Source organism: Saimiri boliviensis, chromosome 8 (genome assembly GCF_048565385.1).
Source record: "Saimiri boliviensis isolate mSaiBol1 chromosome 8, mSaiBol1.pri, whole genome shotgun sequence".
Lineage (NCBI taxonomy): Eukaryota > Metazoa > Chordata > Mammalia > Primates > Cebidae > Saimiri > Saimiri boliviensis.
In genome coordinates this window covers 23,572,648-23,591,788 of record NC_133456.1, presented here as the reverse complement: position 1 = coordinate 23,591,788, position 19,141 = coordinate 23,572,648, and the positions used below count along the sequence as shown (strand labels likewise).

The 19,141-nt window shown below is 50.6% G+C and overlaps 1 protein-coding gene across 2 annotated transcripts in view; it reads left to right on the top strand.

Moving 5' to 3' along the window:
* The window catches only part of EEFSEC (eukaryotic elongation factor, selenocysteine-tRNA specific), a 268,729-nt gene that overhangs the window by 183,879 nt on the left and 65,709 nt on the right, over positions 1-19,141 (top strand). For both annotated transcript variants that reach the window (XM_003926404.4, XM_074404165.1), the window contains exon 5: positions 15,100-15,756. In XM_003926404.4, the coding sequence (XP_003926453.3) occupies positions 15,100-15,756 (657 nt within the window). The remainder of the gene's footprint in view (positions 1-15,099; positions 15,757-19,141) is intronic.

The following is a 19,141-nucleotide window of genomic DNA, read 5'->3' as shown; positions in this document are numbered from 1 at the left end:
GTTAAGACTATATTTTAAAAACATTTTTTTACCTTGATTATTGGCTCAATATTACAGAGAAAGCATTTTCCATGCTGATAAAAGTGCTTCATTTATTTTATTATGTAACACCTTGCCCGCTGTTTTATTTAACCATTCCTCTATTGTTGGGCAGCTAGATTGTCTCCATCTTTTGGCTATCATAAATAAGGTGAATATTTTATCATACTAAGGTGAATATTTTAGTGATCCACCTTTGACTTTTGGAGAATATCCTAGAGGTGGAATTCTTGGACAAGAAATGTGGAAAAGATGAGAGCATTCCAGTAAGGCTGGACTAGTGTGGTCTTGAGTGGTGCTGGGGGAGCATCTGGAAGGTATGCTGAGGGACAGAAGTGTAAGAGGTTTGTCCTTGTCTTCAGACAACTGCAATGAGGAACAGACACTTTCCCCTGGGCACCTCAGAGTTAAGGCGGGTGCACTCAAGTTTAGGACAAAACATGTTGGTGTCTTCAGAGTGCCTGGCTTCTGAGCCTAGCCTGTGATGCCCTCTTGCTCTCTGGCTGCTGGGCCAGGCACTGTGCGAAGCTTGTATTGTGCCTCACACTTTACTGCTTTGCCCTTTTTGTGTGTATGTGGTGAACTGAGAGACTCCCACCATCTTTTGCCCACCCCATCTTGGCAGGTGGCACAGCTATTTCTGTAGGTGGAGGGATAAGAGAGTCTTCCATCCTGTGCCAGCAACCTCAGCAAGGGGCCCCTCGATTTTCTCACGTGGGTTGGGCATTCTAGCTCCTCATCCTATGTTGGTGGCTTCCAGTATTGCTGGGGAAGGCGAGACTCAAGCCAGCAGTGTGACCGACCCAGCCGGGAGACTCAGAAGTGCTTCTCTTCCTTCCAACATCTGACCTCTCCATTTCTACCCCTCAGCCCAGGGCTGGCCTCTCCCAGAGACTGCCTCAGAGTAGACTGTCAGTCTGCATTGAGTAAACTGATTGGAACTAAATTCTATTACATTTAATTGACTAGAAAGTTTGTCTTTTTATCCTTAAATAATTAATTTTTAATCACACAACTAATTCATGAATTTCTTGTAGCAAAAGTGAAACCTTTCAGTGCAGGGAAACAGGCCTGTTGCATCACACCCCATCCTGGCCTCTCTTCTGGAGGAGATCCTTTTAATTCTTTCTAAACCCCTTCCTATGCACTGTGCACGCAGAAGTGCTTAGCACTGTTGTGTAGATTATTCTAAGCAGTGTTTGTGCTTTTCTGGCCATGCCCCACATGTATTCTCAGATACCTTGTCTCATCACTACACACAGAGCTACCACACTGCCTGCCCCCCAAGTGTGGATACCTCATGTCACACATTGCCATGTCCCCATGGATGGACTTTCAGACTGCTGCCTTGTCTATATCGTTATCCCCTATGCTGCACTGACCATCTTCTTGTGCACACCTTCACGGGGCTCTCCTGGGAGGTATCAAGAACTCTGCCTCAGACCTACCTTGGCACCTCCCTGTCCTTTTGCCACACAAAGTCGTCCCCTCTCTCCCAATCTCATTTGTATGTCATTGTCATTCCAGACCCAATTCAGATGTCCTCCTCTCTGCTGGCTCCTTCACAGTACTCAACACATTATATTCTAAATATGCTTTATACATCTGTCTGCTCAATGAGTCTGGAGTTCAAAGGACAAAGGCCATGGCTTCCTCCTTGTCCAAAGGCCAGCATGGGCCTGCCATGGAGTAGGTGCTATGATGGCGTAGGTGCTATGTGAGCATGTTGAATTAAAGCCAGTGGAAGGAATGAGGGAGATGGGCCTTGAAGAAGGCATGCTGGGGAAGATGTGCAGGAGGGCATTCCACATGGATAGATAGCAGGGCAGAGGCAGGGAGGATGCCAGGAGACCAGCCAAGAGCTCTGGAGGGCCCTGCACAGATGGAGGAGGAAGGCCAGGGCTGAGTGCCAGCTGGGGCAGTGAGCACCAGGGCACATGGAGCCCTGGCAGGTTTCATTGAGAACCTAGCCTGACTCGGGCTCTATAATAGGAAAGTGGCCTGGCAGTACATGGGAGTGGCTGCTGTGGGTGTCTGAGCAAGAAGTGAGGCCCAGTGAACAGGAAGAGACTGTGGGTGTGAGGCAGGCGAACGCCAGGATTTGTTGGCTCATAGGCTATGGGAATGCCACCCATGAGGAAGGGGCCAAAGGCTGGGGCTTGAACCATGGACAAGGGCTGGAGGCCACCACAGTTCACTGAGGACTTGGTACTTACAAAGGCTCAGGGAGACCCTAGGCACATGCTGACTCCTTCCATCTTCACAGAATCCCTGTGGCTAGGACCCGGTACCCCCAGTCTACTGGTGAAGACCCTGAAGCCTAGAAGTTACAGAACTTGCCCACAGCTCAGAGCTGGAACCACAGTTCCAACCTCAGTGAGTCTGGCCCCAAGTCCAGCATGCTCACTGCTGAGAGTGGGCACCCACAAGAGTGGGGCAGGCCTAAGTGGGGTAGGAGGGTGAGTACAGGGGTGATTCCGGCTATAAACAGAACCACAATCCAACAGCCATCTCGTGGAGTAGAAGGAGCCCAAACCTTAAGCCACATGTGCCGTCTAGATGTCAGAATGCAGGTGGGCAAGGTCCAGGCCATGGGATGGGGTGTGGGGTACAAAGTAGATGCGCTGGTGCACCCCAGGACCGAGGAGCGGTCTGTAAGCCCATTGGGTGCCTGCCCTTCCAGCAAGCTATAAGGATAGCAATGGAATGTCATAAAGCTGTTGTCATTTCTTGTCTGTAAGGCTAAAGTTGTAATAAACAGAAATTGTGAGCAAAAGAATAAACCTAGGGAGAAAGTCAATTTTTAGGGTCACCACTGTTCTACATCCCTTGGATCACAAGGACTTTTGTGCCATATTGGTGGGACACAGGGAACTGCCCCTCAGGAGGTGTGGCTGGCCTTGTGAGGGCTCCAAGCCTTGTATCCAGTATCCACTGAAGCCCCACAGCAACATGCCAGGTAAAAGTACCTTCCCATTTTGCACGGATTAACAATGTAGATAGATGGCATTCTTTTTTTCTTTGACCCAACTCAAGAAATAGTGGGAGGCTGAATTTGAAAATACATCCCACACCCAGCAGCCCCCTTTTGCAACCATCTCAGTCCCTGGGATTTGGCCTTGGAACGGGATACCTTATGTCTCAGGAGGCTCACAGTGGCAGCTCAATTGATTGACTGAGTCCCAGCGTGATCCTTGGCGCCCCCATCTCGCCCTCCTTATTCACTGCCACGGTGATCAGTCTCTCTTCTCCCTCCCTACTCCTTCGTATCATTACCATCACGGGCCAGAATGCCCTTGACAGCTCCCCCTCCAGTACCCACAGAAGCAGAATAAGGCCCAGGCTCAGCTACTGGGCAGCTTCCCTGGGGCCCCTGTCTCTGCCCTTGGCTTGCTGGTTGCACCCTTGTCTAGACTTGCTGATGCTATGGTGCCAGCAGCCACAGGCTGGTGCTCCTGCAGCATGTGAGTCCAAGTGATGTTGCCCCTGCATAGATGCACTGGGGTGCAAGGGATTATCAGTGGAGTCTGACTGACATTCCTGAGCATCCCCCTCTGCTCCAAGGACAGAAATGAGTGCCGCCCAGCCCCTGCCCCGGCTGGTGCTCTGTCTAGACAGGAGGCAGGACCTGAAGGGATGGCTATATAGCAAGTGTCAGAGGTAAAGTGGGGGTCGAGTGGTGGGGACTGTAGGGGCTGAGGTGGGTGGGCAGCTTGGCCTGCTCTAGTTGGAGTGAGGCTGGAAGGATGAAGGGGCCTGACAGTCAGTAAGCCAGCTGTGCGCGGGCACAGGACTGGGAAGCACCATCAGGCATCTAGGCCATGAGTTGGACTTGGCCCAAGCATGGGGTGCTGAGGGCAGTGCTGAGGAGTGCTCAGGAGCCAGCCAGGTGGCCACAGGCCTGTGTGCTTCTCCGGCAGCCTGTCCTGAGGGGCGGGAGCTATGGGAGCCACACATGGGTGGGACATGGCTGGTGCTGGGCTTTAATAAACCTGGCCGAAGGACAGGGTAGCCCTGGAACTGTGGGGATCTTTCTGTCCGCCTTGGATCCATTCCTTTAAGACCCAAACCCACCTGGGCTCTTTGCTTAGGCCCAGGGTCCACAGATGTGGTCCTGTTCACTGCTCTGTGGCAGTGATGGCTTTTCTGGCTCAGCCCTTAAAACAGAGCTGGATCCCTTGGCTTACCTCCCAAGGACTCCTTACCCCCTAAACAGCCCAGGGATGTCATTAAAAACAAAGTCCCAGTTGTATAGAAAACAGAAGAATCCAGCATTGCTATAATTCAATTTAAAGTTTTATGGGATGACAAATATGTGGGGTGGCTGGAAAGAGGAGCATAAAGCTCCCTGGTGAAGCTCCCTGGCAGGCCCCTTGTCACTTTTATGGTTTTCCATTGTTGCAGCAACTGGGAGGTTAATCATGAGGGTTTGTTTGTAAGGTCTCCATGGATGGGCAGGGGCCTTTGCTGGGCCACATGGTACAAAGCCAGATTATTCCCTTCCTCCCAGAGTGCCCCCCATGTGATAGGCACTGTTGGGGATCAATGGTGAGCAGAATAAACCCAGCCTGTCCACCAGGGACTGTCTGCCTGGCAGGGGAGACACCCAGAAAACAACCAAGCGCCGAGGCACACACTGGACACATGCTACAGGGCTGGAGGAGCATCCTGGTCTGCCTGAAGACTCTAGAGCAGGTGCCGTGTGCTGGTCAGGGGACCCCTGAGGTCGCAGAGCCTGTGGGATTGAGCTGGCTACAGGGCGCCACAGGGGTGGGGAGAGCTGGGCAGGGCAGCATTGTTCCAGTGGGGCTCCAGGTAACACTAGCCATGCTGTGTGCAAGGGCCTCACTGACCATTGGGAACCCAGGCCTGGTCTGGGCACACGGGGGCAGGGGCAGGGACCAGGTGGACAGTCAGAGCTCTTCGCCCCATCTCTGATCTGTAGGTGACTATGCACCAAGCAGCCTTTCTCATGGTTATGCAGGAATCCCTGGGCACAGGTCTTCCTGGTGCCCTCCCCAGTGGACAGTTGGACTTTTGTCTGAGGCATCATGGGCTTTTTGGACAGAAGAGAATTCTGCCCAGCACAACTCCCCATCATGTGGAGGGGCCCTGAAGGACCGGGTCAGATGGACGGAGCAGCGTCTCAGGGGCTGCCAGGAACCCCTGTCCTGAAATGGTTCCCAGAGGCAGCAGAGCCCAGGAGAGAGCCCAATGTGCGGAGTAGCAGGGTGACTAGACCCCCTCCAGGCCTTCCCCCCATTCCTCAGGGCATCTCCCCTCTCCCCCTTCCCCAGTGCATCTCTTCTTCCCCCTTCCTCAGTGTATCTCCCCTCTTTCCCCTTCCTCAATACATCTCCCCTTTTCCCCCTTTCTCAGTGTACCTCCCCTCTCCCCGCTTCCTCATTGTATCCTCACTTCTTTCTCCCATTCTCCTCAGTGCATCTCCCCTTCCTCAAGAGTTGTGTGGGGCTCAGAAATGTGTCACTGAGCACCTGGCTCACATGGTGGCTGAGGTGCATGCACTTCATCACCCCTAGGAGTTGTGGGTAGGACACTAGATGTTCAAGAGGCTCCAGAGACCCCTTCTAGGAGAGAATTGTCCCTGGTAATTGGAAACATCCCACTAAGATAGCAATGGGTTAGCACACCTTATCTATCAGACTGCAAAAATTTAAAAGCCTACAGCCTCAGGTACTGGGGAGGGTGTGGGGAAGAGGTTATTTCTTGCACTGCAGGTGGAAGCATTACTGGCCACTTTAAAGAAAAATCGACAAGACCTAGTAAAACCGAAAATGTGTCCCACAATACCACAGTTTCTCATCCAGATATCTATGCTCGAAAAACCTTATGTACATGTACAATTTGATGTATAAAGAAATGGCCACTGTGAAATCATTCTAGTAGTATAAATAGCACCTCACCTGTCCATTAAGGGTGTGGATAAATGACAGGTAGAGCTTTCATGTAAAGAAATACTATACAGCTCTCAAAAAAGAATAACATATATATGTATGTTGAATAATATATGTGCATATATAATGTTATTCTTTGAAAGCTGTCTATATACGCATATATATAACAGGCACATATGTGTATATATAATGGTTTTTGACAGCTGTATATGTGTGTATATTATATATACATACATTATACAGACATACGCATGTATGGTATTATATATGTGTGTATACATACACATCAGTATATATATTGGTGCAGGGGGGAGGCAAGTAGTAAATTAACAACAAACAGTGCCACTGTATACACTAACAAGTCTCTGCGAGTTGAATGTCCCTTATCCAAAATGCTTTAGACCAGAAGTGTTTTGATTTCAGATTGTTTTGGATTTTGGAATATTAGCATGATATAGTTAACAGGTTGAGCATCTAAAATCCAGAAATCCAAAATCCAAAGTGCTCCATTGAGCATTTTTTTTTAATTTTTGAGATGGAGTCTCACTCTGTCGCCCAGGCAGGAGAGCAGTGGTTCAAGTGATTCTCCCACCCCAGCCTCCGGAGTACCTGGGATTACAGGCACCCACCATAACGCCTGACTAATTTTTATATTTTTGTAGAGATGGGGTTTCACCATGTTGGCCAGGCTGGTCTTGAACAGGTAACCTGAGGTTCCCTCTTGCAGCCCCAGAGGTGGTGCTGGGGCTGGGATCTCAACCTGCAGGGGCAGCACTGGCAGTCTCCAGGGCCTATACTGCTCTCTCCTCATGCACAGCCCTAGGTTTGCCTTCTTGTGTGTGAGATGTGATTAAATGCATTAGGCAGGGGGAAATGTCTTATCTCTACCCAGCCTAGGTCGAAGAAGAGGGAGAAATAAGAGCAGCCAAGTTGAAACCTTATTAAGCAAAATTGGTTAGGTCTGATGGAGCCAAACCTAGACTGATCTTTAAAAGCTTATTTCATTTTTCCCCTCCCGTCTGAACCTCTTTGAATTGAAGTAACTGATCCTGCTGTAAGCTTATTAGTGTCAAACCTTGTGTGTTTCTTTTCCTCTCCGATTTACATTTTATTAAGTAATGATTAAGTTGAAAGGTCCCAACCCTAGCCCTTGGCACAGTCAGGAGCCTCTAGGCTCATTAATGGAACAAAATGGATAATAGAGGTCCAATCTTATTATAGTTGGTATCATTATTACAAAATCTCTGCACATCAGAAAGGCTGCTAAGCACAAGTCTGTTACCTGCTTCACTTAAGCATCTGTTGATTCTGTAGAATGCTGGAGGGACCCCCAACACTGCCCTTCCTTACAGTTTGTTGTGATGGTATAGGCTGTCCATTTCTTACCTGACAGAAGAAATGCCCCTGTTAGTGACATCGCTTTGCTGAATTGTGTTTCCTCTTGGACTTCTGTGGTGGAGTGAGTGTGTTTTTGTGGTGTGATGTAATAAAAGAATATGTGCTTTAATGACAGGCAGATTGCATACTTTGGATAAATGTCTTAACCTCTGGGGGCTTCAATGTCCTTGTCTGTAAAGTGAGACCATCATTTGCCACCATGATTAGAAGTGATTGGAATCAGGTGTGAAAAGATTCTCCCCATCATAGGTATCCAACTCTTTCTCTGCCTTCCATATTGGCCCTGTGATAAAAATCATGCAGTTCATGCACATGTCAGTTGAGTACTTACTGTTTCGTGCAAGATACTGTGGAAAACAGAGGTGAGCACAGGATGACTCCACCTCAAGCTGTTCCTGCTGGAGGTTTTCAATAGGTTCAGAAAGTGCATGGTAAAGGGAGACCAGATCATGCTGGGCATACTTTCATGCAGAATCCTCAGAATACCAGAAAACTAAGTTGCAGATAGTAGAAAGGCCAGAAGGAATATTGAGCTCATTGGGCCTGGGAGCAGTCAGAAAGGGGTGTTCATTTGTTCTCTCAATCCACTTGATCAGAAAACTAGGCATATTGTATTACCCAAAAACAGGAAACATGGGAGGCTGGGAGGGAGGTATGCAGATGAGAGGTAGCTCTGAAAACTCCCTGGGCCGGTCCAGCAGAGATGGTGCTGCTGCTGACCTTCCCCCAGGCAGCTGCTAGCCTGAGCTTCACCTGCCTCTACCACACCTGAGTCTTGAGACAGGCCTGACTCTCCTGGGCTTTGCTTCCTCACCTGAGAAAGGGGGCTCATCTCACTTGCCCATTGGGATTGATGTGAGAGTCATGGTGGTGGTGTGGAGTCTCCTGTCTGGAGTCTTCCCTCTCTGCTTCTGCCCCAGGAGCCGTCTTTTTGGTCTCAGGCTGTGTGGGCTGTACATGGTCGATCACCCAGGAGCCACAGCTGCCTGCTGCCAGCACTCGGACTGGCTGAGCCCTGAGCCTGGCAGGGTAGGGTGTGGTTCTGCTCGGCTGTCAGAGCCGAGGCCGTGGAACATCAGGCCTGCCTTGCAGTCCCAGCGTTTATTGTCCCAAGTCTCAGCCTATTTGCTTTGTGACCTTGGAGACATCAAAAACCTGTTTCTTCATCCATAAAATTGAATGTCAAAATATTGACCTGCCTGTGGGGTTTTTATGAAGAATAACTGACCCAGAGGATGGCAAAGCTTCTTTGTTAATCAGAAAGGACCAAACTGCTTAGCAAGCACGAACTTGAGTTTTAAAAAGTGTTTGCTTGCTTGATGTGTTGTTCTTCCTTCCCTCCTTCCTCAGAAGTGCTTGGTGCTGGAGGGACAGGAAGGATGGGAGGGAAAAACCTCTGCAGCCACCCATGCCCTCTGGGGAGCTGGGCTCAGGGCACGGGCCTCCTGGGGGCCACCCTGGTGGTATAGGGCAGCAGCACCTCTCCCCATTCCACCCCTATCCTTCTCTGCTGCCCTTCTCACTGTGTATCCCGCCTGGGACACCAGAGGCCCCTGGGCAGCAGGCCCCAGTCCTATCCTCTCATTTGGAAGACTCTTTACCCTTGGGGTTGTGTGGAGCCTTTGAGGGCCTGGCCAGCCCCCAGGCCCACCCTGTTCCTGCAGCTATGGATGTGGAGCCCAGGCCCAGGAGGAGCTCCCCAAGAGAGGGCCTGTGTGGCTTGGCTCCTTCAGTTACTCTTCCCACTTGCATTGAGGCCTTCCACATTCCAGGAATGCTGCTGGGCACTGTAGTTAGAAATGGAGAAAAACAAAGCAAACCCTGGTCCTCATGGAGGTTCCATTCCAGTGTGGGAATAACAGCCAGTGAACAAAGGGATGCCAAGTGATGGGAAGCTCTGTGATGAAAAACCAAGTGGGCAAGGTGCTAGAGAGTGGAGGGGATAGGCCAGTGCCTATCTCTCACTGGGTGGCTGAGAAGAGGCTCTGATACAGTGGCATCTGAGCAGGGACGGGAAGGAAGTGAGGAAGAGAGATGCTGGTGACTGAGGTACAGGTGCAGAGGCTGAGGCGGGAGCATGCCTAGCACATTCAGAAAACGGGAAGCAAGGCCCATGTGACTGAAGGGATGTTAAGAGTGGGTGGGAGGATCACAGCAAATAAAGTCAGAGACATCACGGGGGCCGGGTTGTGGGGTCTTGTGAGTCCTAGAAAGGACTTCAGCTTTTACAGAGTGAGATGGGAGGGCAGTGGAGAGCCTGGAGGCAAACCCCAGGGTCACATCACCTGTGTTTAAGCTGCCCTTGGAAGAATAGGCTGCAGGGAAGAGGACATCGATCCAAGTCAGGTGGGGCTGGGACCAGGGTGGGCAGTGCAGGGACAGGAAGGGTCAGGCACTGGACCTGCTTGGAAGGTAGAACAGACCCCATCTCCTGCTGGCTGGTTATGGCTGCAAGAAGAAAAGGAGAGTCTGGGTGGGTGGAAGCCCTGGCTTTTCTCTTGACATCTGAGGGTTGCCCTGGAGAAGAAGGTTGAAGGAGACTTTAGATTCTGGGCCTAGTAAGCTGGGATGCCTATTAGCCATCTAAGGAGGCAGTTGGGTGTAAGTTTGTATGCTCCCAGCTCTGGCCTCCAACTCCCCTGGAACTCTGACGTCTATGTTTCTACGGCAGCCTCAGAGACAGCTCCTACTGCAGAGCTCCCAGCTCCCCTCCCCTGAAGCCAGCCTCTCCCCGCTCCCACCTAGCATGAGGCAGATCCTCAAACTAGAAACCTGGGTGCGGTTCTTTACACACCAGTCCCTCCTCATCCCACATCTGGTCTGTCACCACCAAAATATGTCTTGAACTCTGAGTATCTTCCTTGCTAATTTCCATGTTTCTTTTCTTATTTCTCCACCTCCCCTGAATCTGTTCCCCACACTGTGTAGCCAGTTTGCATCTTTTAAAACTGCAAACTGGCAGGTGTCATTCCTCTGCCATCCCCACCACTGGTGGCTTCCTGGTGCTTTGTCCCATGGTGACAGTGGCTGGCCCATGTCTCCAACCTGCTGTCTCCCTGGACCGCTCCACCGCAGCCAGCCCTGCCACCTGCAGTTCCACTAGGGGCCTGGTTCTTCCTCTGCCCAGGGCCTTAGGCCTGCTGTGCTCTTCTCTCTGCCTGGAATCCCTGTAGGTGGTTCATTACCAATCTGGTCTTGGCTGTAACGCCACCTCCTCAGGGAAGTCCTCCCTGACTACCTATGATGAATTAGATCTCCTAGTTGTTCACTTTCATAGAGACTTGTCCTTTTTTCTCATAGCACCTCCCCCAGTTTCATAATTCCTCATGTATTCAGTGGTGATCTAATTAACATCTTTCTTCTTTAGCAGCCATCAGACTATAGAACCCAGCTGTCTAAAACTGTCTGTTTTGCTCACTCTGCTGGCATTCTAGGGCCTGGGCCTGGTACCTAAGAGAAGGTTGCTACCCACATGTTGAGAGAATGTGAGTGCGCCACCTCACCTGTGCCCCGTGGACATTATTGGCGAATATTTAAGAAGCGAGTTATTCAGTAGATGGAGAGAGGCCCTCAAAGTTGACTAGAAGATAAATGACTGAAAGGAAAGCCTGTTTTTTTCATTCTTAGGTTGGTAAAATTATCTACTTTTCTTTATCTTTGGTGTTCTAAATGGGTCTTCTGTTCTGAAGCGCGCCTCAGTGAGCATGGGCTCGCTGACCACCCTGTGTGGCGATGCTGTCTGCATGCGCCTATGAGAACCCACGGGAGGGCTATGCCGCCCTGTCCCCATCTTTATCTGCTTCACAATTTCCTGTCTAGGCCCTTAAAATCTTGATTTGCACAGTTATTTATCTTTGTGCTCTTCACGGTGCCCTGGTAAGGCATTCTTTATGATTTTGTCCTGAGAACACAAGCCCTGTTGAAAAGAGAACATGCTTTGAATAAAGCCTGCTTGGCGTTGGGCTTAATGGGGAGGAGGAGTGGGAGGGGGCGTCAGGGCATCGCAAGGCCCCTGGCTGCCCTCTCTCGTAGGAAGGCTCATAAACACAAGGATCTCGCTCAAGCCCCAGCAGGTCCGGAATCTCAGCTTGGTGCTTTGCCAGGTATGATTTTGCCACAAGGGGCACTTCTCTTCCAGAACCTGATGCAGTCAGTCTCTTCAGAGGTATTGGGCATTTATCTAGACCTGTCAGAAGCAGGTTTCTCAGCAGCCCCTGTGCTGGGCACCGAGGATGCAGCAGTAGGGAGACCACAGTCCCTGTCTTGGGATTTAGAAAGGAAGACATGCACATTTGATAGGCCAAAATTAAGAAATCTGGCAATGCCAAATGTTGGAGCAGATGTGTATCGATAGGGTATCTTGGACTTTCTTGGTGGAAGTTGACTTATCTACCTAGCAAAGTTGAACACCCACTCACCCTGTAACCCAGAAGTTCAACTCCAGGGACTGTGTCCACAACTCCAGAGGCCCTTGCACCTGTGCCCATGCGGGATCTTTGTAACAGAAGAAATTCACTGCAGTATTTCTAGCAAAGAACTGGAAACGCCCCCCAGTGCACATCGATAGGAACCCACGTTTCTACGTCCTACCTACACAAAGTACGGCAGATGGCATTAGCAGCAAATGAGCTGCAGGTGCACACACCATGTGCACAGATTTTTAGTATCATAACTGGCACAATGCCTCATTCATACAATTCAAAAACTTACACAACAAAGCAAATTACTGATTAGGCATGTGTGCTACATATGTAGTTAGCCTCTACACAATCATACGCACGTGTGTATAAAAAGAAAGGGAATGCTGCATTCCAAATTGAAGGCAGTGGCTCCCTCCCACTGGGGAAGGCGGGGGAGCTGGGTGGGGAGGACCACACAGGTAGGCATGAGTTGTCAATAGCGTAGTTCAGAGGTGGAGGGGGCAATGGGCTCATGGGTGTTTAGTATATAATTTAAATCTGTCGGTACACAGAGGCAGGGGCTGACCTGTAAAGCAGTGGTGACCAAACAGTGAGTCAGGTTCCAGTGACCAGCTGTGTCTGGAGTCAGGGAAGCCCTTCCAGGAGGTCCATGGGAGCAGAGGTTAGGGATGAATGGGAATTTGCCAGTGGAAGAAATTCCAGGGAGAAGCCATAGGGGCAAAGCACAGAGACATTCAGAAGTACAGCGTGTGCAAAGAATTGTTCAGGAGTCCCTTGGCTGCGGTTTCAGGGTTGGGGAGAATGTGGGGCTGAAAACGCTGTGGTGGTGGGCTGCGTGGTGGAGGCTTCCTGGTGGCCAAGTTAAGGAGAGGGTGCTCGGCCCTGCGAGTAAGGCTTTTCAGCGGAGTGCCTTGTGGGGCACTGGAGGGGGTGCCAGGAGACCCCCACCCATCACAGGGAGTCCCCATAGAATTCCACTGACCAGAGGATCTTCCTGCTCATGGCAGGACCATGACAAGCTTTGAAAACCATGAGGTAGACAATGGGAGCCCACATAGGAGCTGGTGACAAATAATTGCATCATCAGAGAAACGTTTTAGAAAGCTGCATAGGCTGCTACAGGCGCGTGGGAGGGAAGAGCTGTGACCTGGGCCCCACCTCACTGGGCAGACAATGCTTAGTGTAAGGTGATATTCTCCAGTGACTCTGAGTAATGTTCCCAAAAATCTCATTCTCCCAATGCTTTTTCAGACCATTTCAGAGATGTTTTCTGTTTCTTTGTGATTGATCTTGGCTGTGGCTTCTGACACCGTGCGTCTCACTTTCTCTGCCCCCTGACCTCTGGTTAGGTAGTTAATGATCTTTAAACAAACACTAGAGTATTATGGCTCTCCAGGAAAGGTCCTGGGCTCGTGGGCCGTTAGCAACACACTCTCCCTCTATCCAGGGAGAAAATGAGTGTCCGCACACCCCGACTCAGTAGACAGGGACGCTTGCAACCTAAGTGTCAAAATTCTCTTTAGTTTAACTATTTTTGATGGCAGGTTTTCTGAACTACATTACACATTTCTCTGCTTCATTAAACAAAAATCTATGAACACAGTTTCATCTCAGAGACAGTGGATCATAGGTAGGAATGTCCATTCATTACTGGAGACTTTCTATGTCTGTTCTTGATTTACAAACTGTGAATGCAGAAATCTGCCCAGTATAGTAGTCAGTGTGATATTTTAGAAACAGAGGTAAGATCAAGTTACTCCTTTGCCTAAACTCTTCCAGTGACTTCCGGGCCTTGCACTCTACTATGGGGCCCGAGCCTTGACCTCTGTATTAGTCTGTTTTCACGCTGCTGATAAAGATATACCCAAGACTGGGTAATTTATTTTTTCAAAAAAGAGGCTTAGTGGACTCACAGTTCCACGTGGCTGAGGAGGCCTCACAATCATGGTGGAAGGCCAAAGGCATGTCTTACATGGTGCCAGGCAAGAGAGAGAATGAGAGCAAAGTTAAAGGGGTTTCCCCTTATACAACCATCAGATCTAGTGACACTTATTCACTACCAGTATGGGGGTACCCCATGCCTCCATGACTCGATTACCTCCCACCAGGTCCTTCCCACAACACATGGCAATTAAGGAAGCTACAATTCAAGATGAGATTTGGGTGGGGACACAGCCAAACCGTATCAACCTCCTTCCCTGCTGTATCCCTCCCCACCCCTGCTGCAGCCCTCCTGCCTCTATGCATACTCAGACTCACCAAGCTGCTGCCCTCTTAGGGCTTGTACTTACCAGTTCCCGCATTTAGAGCTGTCTTTCTTTGAGTCCTAATGCAGCTGGCTGCTTTATACTAAAATCTTAGCTCAAACTCACTTCTGCGAGACCCTTACTCTACCCAGGCCATCTCTATCACATCATCCTGCATTTTCTTTATAGTGTATGTTGTCTGTTATATATAAAATATATATATATATAAAATTTAACATAATTATATTAAATAATATATATTTGCAGGCATGTAATTTATATATTTATATTGATATGGATTGAATTAATATATAATATATATATAATTTTTCCTATATTTGTAATTTTGTTGTTGCTATTGTTTCTAGATATTAAGCTCTTTGCAAACAGAGGTCACTCTATTCCCCTAGAACAGTGCCTGGCACACAGTAGGCACTCTGGAAATATAAGTTGAATGAATGAAGAGAGTTCCTGCTCTAGGCCACCCACAGGCCAGCAGGCAGCAGATACACAATAGACAGTGACTGTGCAGGCTGTGGGATTCAGAGGGCCAGGGTTACCACTAAGGAGTCAGGGACAAGTTCTACCACTGGGGTTGGGGCAGGCTTTCCAGAGCAATAATGCGTGTCCCAGGCTTTAGAGGGCAGATGGCATAGATTGGCAGGCTGAGCAGCTGAGGAGGCCATTCTGAGGGGAGGAGGCAGGCAAACCTGGACAGAGGGCTGCAAAGTGCTCTTGATGGAAGGGACTAGAGCCTGGGTTGGAGCAGGGATGAAGAGAACTAAGGTAGTCAGGGATTTGGCTGCTATGACTCTTGCCTTCCTCCTGGAAAAGCAGTGAGTCTTGGAGAGTGGGGACCCAGCCCTGCTTTGCTGGTGGCTCTCGGCCTTTAGCTTTCAGTGTAGTGCCCGCTCTGGTCTAGGAGAGTCTGCCTGGGCCCCGGCACCCTTGGCGGGTCCTTGCAGTCCCTGCAGGTGGTGGTGAGCATGGGGACAGGATTATCTAGCTGCAGCTCCCCTCTCCTCCCCATAGCCCCAAGGCTTGTTGGTTTCATGTGCTTTCTCACTTGCTCCCCATCAGGTGGTGAAGAAGGTGAAGTCCATGCAGATGTTCCATATGCCCATCACTTCAGCCATGCAAGGAGACCGGCTGGGCATCTGTGTCACCCAGTTTGACCCCAAGCTGCTGGAGCGCGGGTTGGTGTGTGCCCCTGAGTCCCTGCACACTGTCCACGCAGCCCTTATCTCTGTGGAAAAGATAACATATTTTCGGGGGCCCCTGCAGACCAAGGCCAAGTTCCACATTACAGTGGGCCATGAGACAGTTATGGGCAAGTTGATGTTCTTCACCCCTGCTCCAGATAACTTTGACCAGGAACCTATACTGGACTCCTTTGACTTCACTCAAGAATACCTCTTCCAGGAGCAGTACTTATGCAAGGATTTGGCATCAGCAGTGACAGACAATGATGAGGCCGACAAGAAGGCTGGCCAGGCCACAGAGGGCCATTGCCCTCGGCAGCAGTGGGCCCTGGTGGAGTTTGAGAAGCCCGTCACCTGCCCTCGGCTATGCCTGGTGATCGGCTCCAGGCTAGATGCGGACATTCATGCCAACACATGCCGGCTGGCCTTCCATGGCATCCTGCTCCATGGGCTGGAGGACAGGAACTATGCCGACAGCTTCCTGCCCAGGCTAAAGGTGTACAAGCTGAAGCACAAGCATGGCCTTGTGGAGCGGGTGAGCATGCCCTTGCCTGGCCCCACACCCCTTCCCTTCTTGCTTGGGTGGCCGGGATCCATGGCCTCACATGGCCTCACATCCGTGATGAGAGCCAAAGGCCCTCAGAGACCTTCTGGTGCCAACCTCTGTAGTTTCTGGATAAGGTACCTGATGCCCAGAGTGGTCAAGTGGGCATAGTTCTCTCAGCTGGTTAGTCACAGAGCCAGGGCCAGCACCTGGGCAGGAGGACTCCCACTGTACCCAATCCCACCCAGCTATCCCACCCCTACTTATTTACATGGTGGAGGTGGCCCCCATGGGTCTTAGCAGGTCTCGGCTCCCCCATAGCCAGCGTCAGATGGCAGTGGTTAGCACTGGCCTCCCTGGCCTGCTGCCCTGACCAGGCCCCACTCTCTTGCCCTTGGTGGGCACCGTACCTCCATCTGGCTGGGGGGCTGCCCATGTGCCCCTTGTCCAGAGGAAAACACTGCCCATCAACTGTGTCAGGCCTGGTCTTTCGTTACCTGTGGACTGAGGGGAAGGGGCTAGTGGTGGCAAGGGGTGCCAGAGAGCATGAGGAAGGAAGGCACAGGAAGCTGACACAGTGGGAGGTCCAGCCCCTGGCTACCTAGGGTGCCCGAAGTTGATCATTGCTGGATGCAGGCCTTAGGCATGTGGGTGAGCCAGTCTAGTTGAGGTAGGATGAGGCTTTGGCTGTGCCTTCTGGGTGACCCTGGGCCTTGGGCTTTCAGGGTGGGGTTTGTTCTGTCCCAGGAGACCCTGACTGGGCCCTCGGCCTCCCTCAGCTGGTCCTGTGATACCTCATAACCTGGGCCCAGTGCCGATTGGGTTGGGCCTGCTACTAGGGAGGACAGAACACAGTGGTCTCCCCTGAAGTAGTGGAATCACCTTCTCGCACGGGGCCTCCATCCCCAGCAGCTATCCACGCAGCACCAAGTGGGAATCCATGCCCATCAGGCCTTGAAGGCGGGATAGATGGACAGCCAGACCTCACTATCTCTTGTGGCTGGCTCCCTGGCTGTGGGCCCAAACAGGTCAGCAGTAGCTGTCCCGGGACATGACTGGGTTTTGACTGACTCAGAGAGCACAGAGTGCTGGCGACCCCACTGTTAGGGCTCAGGCTCCTAGCAGAGGGGTCTGCCCTGAGGCTTTCAACAAGTACCTCAGTTCCTCACAGGAGCCTGATGAGGTCCCCTGGGCTTAGTGCAGGTGCCAGCACAACATCTGGCCCGTCCACAGTGTCACATATGATGGGCTTCCATCCCCCATCCTCCCCTGTAGGTCTCTGTCCTCTTCAGATCCCTGAGTTTTCTCCTCTGGGATTCTTTGTCACTGCAACTCCTTCCCCTCCCCTCCTCCTTGTCTCAGGTTCTTCCTGGGTGTTCCCCCTGGCCCTCTTTTTCTCTTGCCCCTGTACCTAGACCTGCCCTCAAGTGGTGGATTGAAGAGCAACCCCATCCTCTCCCTTCCCCAGACCCAGAGCTTGGACCGTTAGCTCCATGGGGCTGCTGAGGCCTGCTCAGAGCTCCATGAGCCTTAAGCCAGTCCCAAGATGCTGATTGAAGATGAAGGTGATAAAGTGTGTGTCACTCGTTTGTCTAGCCTGATTTATTAGCAGTGTTTGGAGTATAATTATTCTACAGTAAAATATCTACGAGCAAGTAATGTCCCAATTGGTGTGGCTCCTGGGTCTAATTGCTCCCACTCAGGCCTGTCAGCAGTAGTGCAGCAGTCACTTCCTTTGAGAACTGGGAGGGAGGATCTATGAGGAGTAAGTAAACATACAGCCAAAATGACCCATGCCTTAGAAGGGCTGAAGGAGGGGCCAGGAGACATGTTGACCTATGCGCTGCCACCAACCTGGGGCATCCCTGGGGCCACCAGCCTTTTCCTGCTCAGGCCGGGGAGGCTGGAAGTGGAAGCACAAGAACCATAGGCAGTCAACAGAAGCTGAGTCCAAATCCCACATAGATAACCCTGAGCAGAGACAGGCTTCCTCTAACCAAGGACAGCTGCATGGGGTGACTGTAGATGTGTGCAGAGGTGAGATCCTATGACCCCAGGGCTTTGGTCAGGGCAGAGGCGCTTCCTGAGGCTCCACAAGAGAGGAAAGGGCATGGGTGTCCAGGGTAGGGGCATGTCCCCCAACTCACAGGACCCTGAGGCTCTAGCTGAATGGGCACCTTCCTTAATGCTAAGGGCTGGCTGTAGGCTGGGGCTTCTGTGCTGCACGTTCTCCTCTGGGCTTCAGGGAAGGAATGAGCCTGCCTCTCACTCCCCTCCACCTCATCACCACTCTGTTGATTCAGCACATACTGTGCGCCTTTACTAGCTGCATACTTTATTTTGAAACCTTTTAATAACCCCAAAGAAGAGGTCATTATTTTTATGTGTACATTTTCCCCCAATTAAATCAATCAAATTATATGCAAATATTTAGGAAAAGTAATATATGCACGTGGTAAAAAGTTTCAAACAAGACAACGATTATTCAGTGTAAGGAAGTTTGCTTTCTACTCTGAACCCAGGCCCCCTTCCCAAGGGCAGCCAGACTGGAAACCAGCTTGAGAAATGTGAAGTGACCTACCCAAGGCCACAGGGTAGTAAAGCTGAAGTTTGAACTCACCACTAGCTATCCTCTGAGTCGCGATATTTCCACTGTGTCAGACAGATTCTTGCCCAGTATGTCAAACGAGTCTGCATTCTCTTGAAAAGCTGGAATCTCCTTGGTGGGAGACTTTCCTTCTTGGTAAGGTTGAACTTGGAGATCATACAGAGTAGGCTGAAGCCCTGGATGTACCACAAAACAGCTTGTATACCTTGGGCAGCCATTTAATCTCAGTTGTTCGTTCCTTTGAAGGACAGTCTTGACCTCACTGGGTTGTTTAGAAAGAGCCATCATAGCTTCTGGTTTCATATGTAAAAGCCAACTCCCATCAGGTGAAGCAGGATGGTAGCATTACTAGTGTAGTTATAAGTGATCAGCTGGGCTTGTCCCAAGGGGGCAGCCCTGTTTGCTTTGAGTAGGCCCCAGATCACCCAGAGATTTTCAGATCATCTTGCTTGACCAGGGGCTTGGCCGTGTGATAGACTGGTCCAGTGTGCAGGCCTGGGCTTTACTCTAGCCTTACCACCTCCTAGTGTGAAAATTTGGGCAGGCCGTGAGACTTCCATGTGAAGTGGAAATTTTCACAGTGCTGCACCAAGATTAGATGAAGGTGAGACAGGAGATTGCATGTAAGGTTCTGAGATCAGTGCTTGTCTCCTACTGTGTCCTTACTGTTTTATCATTTTTAATGTTTAAGCTCTGAGTCAAAATAGTAACCCCTTTAGCATGGGTCCACTGTTTTCCCTGGGACTCCATTATTTCTCTTTGAAGCAC